The sequence below is a fragment of the Ictalurus furcatus genome, chromosome 16 (genome assembly GCF_023375685.1).
Source record: "Ictalurus furcatus strain D&B chromosome 16, Billie_1.0, whole genome shotgun sequence".
Lineage (NCBI taxonomy): Eukaryota > Metazoa > Chordata > Actinopteri > Siluriformes > Ictaluridae > Ictalurus > Ictalurus furcatus.
Genome location: NC_071270.1, coordinates 6981810 through 6990000, shown reverse-complemented (window position 1 = coordinate 6990000; position 8191 = coordinate 6981810). Strand labels below are relative to the sequence as shown.

Below are 8191 nucleotides of genomic sequence, written 5' to 3'. Positions count from 1 at the left end.
ATTGTTTCTTTACTTATTAGTTAAGTTACTGATAAGTTAATATTCTGTACAAACCTTTTTTCTTTTCTTTGTATTTTCACAATCAGTGTAAGATTCATGGCACTGGCCAGACTGACTTAAACTCCTCCGTCAGAGGGGACCTGCGCATACAGGTGCATGGAATTTATCAGATCTTAATAATGTTTTATAAACAAGTGCCTTGTTTATAACACATAGTCCACAGGGAGCCTTTAACACAAAGACTTTAAACAGTTTTTGATTGTGCGCATCATTGGAAAGGAGGAAAGGAGCAATCCCCTAGCACAGATACAAGCAGGATCACAGTAGTGCACTCATGTTTCAAGTCTACAAATATTTCATTCAAAATCTAATATTCAGGCAAACCTACACACTTCAGTCCAGGTACACCATGTAAGCAGTGTTGCCTCTTTATGACTGTCCTTATTATGTTCAGAATTAGTTACATGTTAATTGACTTTAAAAATACAGTTGATCATTAATCCCCAGTCATATTTGGTGATGTTTATATTTCAGAGCCAGAACCTGTTGATTACACTTTACATTTGCAACAATAATAATAAAAAAAAATGAATTCCTGCCTCATGTCTCTTAAATTCCAGTCATCTCTGCATGTCCACACCACTTATCCAAGTTTAAATATTTGTTTAAAGACTGGCACATGACTCAAATGTTTTCGAAATCTAGCGCTGTAATTCACTTAAAAGTATTCCAACTAGAATTACGTTACAGAAAAACTATCTTCATGCGATTCTAATAGCTTCAATTTTTTTTTTGTAATGCAGGGGTGTCCAATCTTATCCAAAAAGGCCTGGTGCAAGAAAAGGCCTGGTCCACACTTGAGTCTATTGAAAGCCAAGATCTGCAGATTAAACAGGTGGAATCAGGTGTGGCTCCTGCTTGTTTGGGATGATAATCTGCACCCACACCGGCCGCTGGTGAATAAGATTGGACACCCCTGATTTAAATTTAGAATTTCCCTCTTAGCTGGATAACTAAAGACAGACACCAGGATAAAATGTCTTCTAATTTTCCCCCAACACCTTAGCTGTTTGTTGTTGTTTTTTTAACTTGTTTTCTGGTTGAAATACCGCTCACTATCCCAGACATGGATATGACCTAGCTATGCAATCCAATCAGTTTTCTTCAATCACCAGTTGCATGTCAGTGGACAAATTCTGAACCTCAGCCTTCCCACATTACAGGGTTCATGAAAACCCAGTCATCTGTAGTCAGGAATAGAGGTGCTCGAAGGGGCTGGAATTTACTAAGTGATTGGTTAGGGATTTAGTTTTTTGATGATTCACTGCTAATAGCGCTGAAAATTAGAGTGCAGTTTGTTAAAAAAAAAAAAAAAAAAAGATAAATCTTGCAGAAAGTAAATGAACATTTCAAAGTCAAACTATCACCCAGTATTTAGAGGTTATATGAAACATCATATATGTTATCAGAAACTCAAAAGACTGCTAAAAACCTTAAATCATGCTGTTAGTTCGCGTTCTTACTTTTACCTTTGAGCACCGCCACGCTGAAGTAACGTCACAGAACTGACTTGAGGAGTTCAACAGATCCTTCATACTGGGAAGTAGGAAACGTCCTATTTCGCACTTGATAATGAACGCAGCAAAAGCATCTCATTACTGTCAGCTCGAGTGGAGTTTGTTAGATGAGCCCTGTTCATTAATTTCACAGGCAAGACCAAGAAGAGATAGCAATATGAATAAATTTGCTTTGAAAAATAGCATATGAATTTCATATGTGTAATTAAATGGCAAATTCAGCAGTATGCTGCTTCATGGAGAAACTGTTCCTTCTGTAATGTAAAGTAGTTCAATTTAGCCCTTAACAGAAAAAGAGCTACGCAAATGGAACTGATCACATTTCCACGGTACAGTTTAGAAAACAAAAAAACGTACCACAGTTCAGTACCATAGTTCGCCCCCTTTCTTCTGAGGGCAGGTCGAGTGAGCGTTCAACATGGTTCAAGTGTCAGAACAGCTATCTTGAAAACGAAATCCTGACACTAAATTTAAAGGTTTAAAATTATACTACTGCAGTTACAGTGATGTATTTATTGTATTTAAGGATTACATTCTAAATGTTTGCATTGCTCGTTTCAAATGGCAAGTCAACTGTTCACATTTCATTTTGGTACATTAGTTTTATTTAAAAAAAAAAAAATCCTTTCACATTCCAGTGTTTTTATTTTCTTTTTTTTAATATTTTCTAACAAAGGAGGAAAAAAAAAAAAAAAAAAAGAGACAACGGATTGTCAACCACTTCTCGGCATCTCTCAGCGAGCTCTTCAGTCCAGAAATGTCGTCCGCTAGTGTGTCAGTTCGGATGACTTTGAGGGTCAAAAAAACTATTCATCCGCACAGCACAATCCCTCCCTCACCTTTCATTCAATTAAAAGAAACACAACAAAGGAAAAGGTTTGACCCCTCTACCCAAACACAACTCGAAAGCAGAGCAAAGCTGCAGCACACACTACCCCAACTATAAATAAGAAGTCTGTCATTTCATCCTAACGCAATATGTAAACAGTTGTTTCACTCCCCTTATTACAGAACACCACATGAACAACCACTTCAGCTGCTTGCGCATTTATAGTGACACGATTTCTCTTCCTTTTTTTTTTTTTTTTTTGGTATGCATCAATTTAAAAAAAAAAAAAATGCTCACAATTTCAGGGAACCTCAGTGCAATTTACATTTTTTTTTCTAAAACAGTATAAACAGTAAACATAATGCATCTTAAAAAAGTGTTTGTCCCCTTTTTAATGAGTGACGTTAGTAACGCAACACAACAGATGGCCTGCGTGAAGAGCAAGGTTTGGGTTTTTTTTTTTTAAAAAAAAAAAAACAAGATCCAGATTTTTTTGAAGGCCATATGAGCATTTACATCTACGCAAGATCACCGATTAGTGAATTAACTGAGACAAGCCCCGTAGTAAGCGCTACTTCACGTAAACGGTTCCTGCAGTTGGAGAACAAACCGTCACGCAGGATAGCTACATCTCGCAGTGTTTTGTGTACGCACACACATACACACACACAGACGCACACACAGACGCACACACAGACACACACTAGCAGTGTCCTACAGGGACTCCACTTGTAGCAATATAAAACTGAAACTGCAAATGAACGAATAATTGAAGCGACATTCACTCTGTGTTGCTCAAAGGCCAGTTTGAAGCAAATGCGATTTCTCACGCACGCGCACACACACACACACACACACACACACCATACATTACTTCAAAAAAGCAGGACTCAAACTGAAGCACCATCAGCGGCTTAGCCACTCGTCTGCTGAAAACTATGGAGTTGAGCTCTGGCATGGTCTCCGGAAGAGGAGGAGCTGACAGGGACGGTGGGTAGAGGGGCATCGACTGCTAGATACCAACAAAGAGACAACAACAGACAGCGACGGGAAAAAGGACAAAGCAGTTCACTTTAATTCCGAGTTCGAGTGAGTCTTCACACTATGTACAATTATTTATAGAGCAGCTCTCCTAAAATTGCTTATTGGTTTGCCTACGTAGCTCTCTCTAGCACTCTGAGGGGATCCACTTGATCGGTGGCTCAGAGCACCACACATGGTTGTGCTGAAGCGGTTGGGAGTTTTGTGCGTGCCTGTGGAGGGGAGGTGGCGTCAGAAAAGAGCAAAGACAAGGAAGAGTGAATGGACCGTCTTGCAGGACAAGAGAAACAGAGGTGTGAGACAGGCTGACGATCAGATCTTCAGGGATTTCAGGGTGTCGCTTCGTTTCCTCAGCAGCTCCCCGACCTCCTGCAGCGAGCGCTGGTAGCTGCTCTGCACTTTATCCATCACGGTCTTCGTGAAGGCGCTCTCCTCCTGCGCAAACACGGAAATACGCCCGGTCACAAAAACGCACGTGCAAATACCGAGCCTTTTTATCCTGAATCGAATACCTTCTAACTAACAAGTTTCACCCCACCCCTTTAACTTTTCCACCTGTTCGTGTTTCAACCTGGAATTGAAAAACAAATGAAGTTCGTGAACAGTATCGTTGCAAAATGATTTACAAATAAAAAATATTGGGGTAGATAAAGTATTCACCCCATTGCTGTGAAACCACTCCATTATTTCTGGTTTATCCAGTTGCCACAACGCTGGGCATTATAGAAGAGTGGCACGTCATATCAAATCCCATTCGGAGTCAAAAAGAAAACAAATCTCTGGTCTTATGTGACAAAAACTCAACTTTTCAGCATTGGGACAAACTGTGATGTCTGGCAGAAACCCAACACTGCTCATCACCAACACCATGTTGAAGCACAGGGGTGGTAGTATTATGAGAGATGAGAGGAGATTTCCACTTTGTTGTCACTGTGCAGTGTATGGTTACAGAGACAATGAAATGCAGTGTTATGATGTTATGTGGTTGGGGATGCTTTTCAACAGCAGGGACTGGGTTAACTGGTCAACATTGAGGGGGAGGATGGATGGCGCCAAAATATAGGACAATATAGGAATACCAACAACGGTCTGCTTCTTCTTGTTTAATTCATCTTTATCTCACAAAAATATTTTGTGACGCACTTTCAAGCGTCAGACATGCTGTGTAATGCAATGGCAAAAAGCCCAAGGCCATACACACCCTGGATTTGACGCTAGTTTATAGCATGGATACACATTCACAACCTAGGGGCAGTTTTAGATTCACCAATCAGCATATATATATATATATATATATATATATATATATATATATATATATATATATATATATATATATATATATATATATATATATATATATATATATATATATATATATATTGGAGGTGGGAGGAAACTAGATAATACAGTGGAAACTCACATGGACCTGGGGATAACATATAAAACTCCACATAAACAGTAAACCCAAGCTCAGGATCGAACCAAAGACCCTGGAGCTGTAAGGCAGCAATGCTATACACCCTGTTTAGGTTTCATATGGTATTCATATTAGGTTTAGCATCTTTCATATATAGAAATCTGTATATATAAAGTAAATTAAAAAACAATTTTTTAAAAAAAAAGTCTGACCCTTGGTCGCAAAACATGAACATAATTCCAAAATAAATAACTTGCCAGCATAAACCACGGTATCAAATAAAAAGTGGGTGTGACGTGATATTTAGGATACGTTCCCTCCTCAATAATTACAGCAAGTGAATTCAAATTCACTGTAAGATGAAGTAAAGTTTGACTGCTTATTGCACATCATTTCATCTCGGTTTATGAACCACTAAACCTTTTTTTTTTTTGCACAGGTTTACTTTTACTTAACAGAAGTAAACCTGTCATGGACACACACGAAGTGGAAATAGCTCCTGCTGCTGACCTCGGTCTGTGTGATGCCCTCCAGAGAGAGACTCTCCAGCTTCAGAGCTGTTAGCCTGCTCTCCTGATCTTTAATGTGATCTAGAGCCTGGCTGAGGATGTTCTGCAGGCTGCTAGTGAATTCCTGGAACCCAGAGAGCACCGCCGGCTGAAAAGGAGAGAGAGAGAAATACAGCAGTGAATACAAGCTTATTTCTGTAGAGTGTTTCCTCTTTCAAAACGGATTCAACGATAAAAATACGCTCTCTTACGGTCACTGCACTGGTGTCCTTCTTCTTTTTCTTTTTCTTCTGTAAGCTAGACTTGAGCGGCCGCAGCGTGCTAGCACAGTAACTAGACACCCAAAAGACAACGCAAATCGTCTGGCCAAAAAAACAACAACAACAAAAAAAAACAGTTAAATATCACGTTACTAAAACCTGATAATATAAGAGCATTTGAAAAATGTAGAGTGAGCACTTAGTAAATCAAAGGCCTCACCTCAACAAAGTAGACTAGGCTTTCTAATAGAAAAGGCTGTGTCTTACATCGGCTGTCTCTGACTTCCAACAGATCGCCTTTGCATTTATTCAGCATGTCTAGTACAGAAACAATGCAGGTTTTTAATTGATACACCTTCACTAAATGCAACACATTCACAGACGTGCACGTAATTCATATGCATAAAAAACAGCAAAGCACCTTGAAGCTGCGCTGCTGTTGATTTGAAGAGGTTTGATATTTGAACCTGAAGCTCTGCTGACTGATCTGAAACAAAGGGAGAAGTGTAAATATGAGACAACAGTTAACAGCACTCCTGTGTGTTTGTGTTGAGCAAAGCTTAAGCACATGTACTGCCATGTTGATCAGAGTGTCAGCATCATGTGATCGTACCCAAACCGGCAGCTTCGAGCTCCTGTAGGTGAAGAGGCAGCTGCAGGACCGCGAACTGACACTGACAACTCCCGCTGGCCAGAGCCTGCGCCATCCGAGTCGAGGGAGGACCGAGCAACGGGTACTGCCTCTGCACACGCAATAACACGCGTTCACAACATAAAGCAATTACTATTAGAAATATCCAATCATTAACTTTTCAGATTTTCTTTATGATTCCAGTCTTATTTTCAGAAATAAGATATATACCTAACAACAATTTAATTATAACTGAAAGCTGTAACAAAAAGCTATGTAGCGCTTGTCTGACTGATCAGAACCGTGTGCGCGTGTCAGCACTGACTGCACCGTCTTTCCAGCAAGGATAGAAACTCTGACTGCCCCAGGGCTCGAAGAGCTTCCACTGTGCTTTTGTTTTTACACAAAGTTGTGTGGTGTGTTGGGGAATTTTGTACATATTTCTTGTGCCAGATGCTCTTCCCTGGAAAGCAGCAAAAATCAGGTCATGTCACAACTGTTTGAAAAATCCTGTCAGGTCTGTTTGAATAAAACTGATTAAAACGAGCTTTAAACTTTAAACGAGACATTTTATTGTCATACGCTGGTGCTTGACCTAATAACGTTGTGAGTTGTGCAGATAAAGCGCAGCGAGATCAGATTATATTTTGTCGTAATTCTTCCATTTATAACACTGGAACATTTTATTAAATCGTCGAGAAAAACAGTGTCAGAAAATGTTGCTGTGGCTTTTGTTAATTATATAAAAAATGACAGCTTGTCCATATTTTTACAGTATTAGGTGTAAATCTCAGTTGTAAGTGCAGCGACTCGTTCCTCTTAATCCTCGTTCCTTCCACCATTCGAAACCTGAGGTAGAAGTACTCACTGTTACTATACAAAATATGACTTAAAACCGATGAGTAATATAAGAAAAAAATCAAATATCTATTGAGTGCAGTGTTGCTCATGCACAGAGGCCACTTGATTTTCTGTTCTTGGGGTAAAAGGGAGCTGATGTAAGCAGATGGGTACTTCTGATTGAATTGACTTCACTGCTACTAAACCGGACCGTCTTAAATCAGCCAGGCGAAGAAGGAAAAAAAAATGGTAGAAAGAAGAAAGAACTTCCAAAAAAACACACCCTATAACTGAACAAAAAGCAACACTGTTCATTCTTCTGCAGGCAAGTTTCTTCTTCCGTATGTGTGTGTTTTTGTGTGTGGTGTGTATCTTCGGAGGCTCACCGGTGAGTGTTTTTCGGTGAACTGAGCCGCCTGGCTGAGTGTGTTCTCCAGCAGCGAAAGCAGAGGCTGCAGGGTTGAGGGTTTGGCACACACGCCGTTCTCGGCTGTTTTCTCCGAGTTGTGCAGTGACGGAGGGTGGCATGGAGAGGAGAGGCAGCCTACAAGCCTCAGAGTCAGAGAGCGGATCTTCAGCCACAGCAGCTCCTCTTCTACAGAGCGCTGCCTGTCCTCCTCAGTCAGATCTCTGCAGGTGAAACACACACTCAGTTACTATTTCTTACTTTCTTTATTAATCAATCAAAGATAGGTCTCTCAATACTGATGCCGGGGTTCACAAATGACAAATCACGCATTAGAAGCATCCTGACTACGTCAGATAAACCACGTAATGCAATGTAAACCTGTGTTTAACCAAATCACAAGTGTATGAATACTAACAGAGTCAATCAGTCATTTGTTACCAACACAATCATAATATATACACTACCGGTCAAACGTTTAGACACACTCATCCTTTATTGTTTTACACATTTGAGAAAAATAATAGTCATCAAAACTCTGGAGTAACACAAATGGAACTATGGGAATTATGTTGTGATCCAAAATAAATCAAAATAACTAAATATTTTAGCATCTTCAAAGTAGACACGCTTTTTACCTAGAATTTCCAGAAATGTATCCTTAGCATTTTCTCAATA

The 8191-nt window shown here is 39.7% G+C and overlaps 1 protein-coding gene across 3 annotated transcripts in view; it reads right to left on the bottom strand.

Moving 5' to 3' along the window:
• Positions 1-2645: 2645 nt before the first annotated feature.
• naa25 (N-alpha-acetyltransferase 25, NatB auxiliary subunit) overlaps positions 2646-8191 on the bottom strand; it is a 32735-nt gene continuing 27189 nt past the window's right edge. For all 3 annotated transcript variants that reach the window (XM_053644890.1, XM_053644891.1, XM_053644892.1), the window contains 7 exons: positions 7494-7737; positions 6250-6379; positions 6058-6123; positions 5857-5954; positions 5628-5738; positions 5378-5524; positions 2646-3882 (listed from right to left, as the gene is read on the bottom strand). In XM_053644890.1, the coding sequence (XP_053500865.1) occupies positions 3760-3882; positions 5378-5524; positions 5628-5738; positions 5857-5954; positions 6058-6123; positions 6250-6379; positions 7494-7737 (919 nt within the window). In that variant the 3' untranslated portion in view covers positions 2646-3759. The remainder of the gene's footprint in view (positions 3883-5377; positions 5525-5627; positions 5739-5856; positions 5955-6057; positions 6124-6249; positions 6380-7493; positions 7738-8191) is intronic.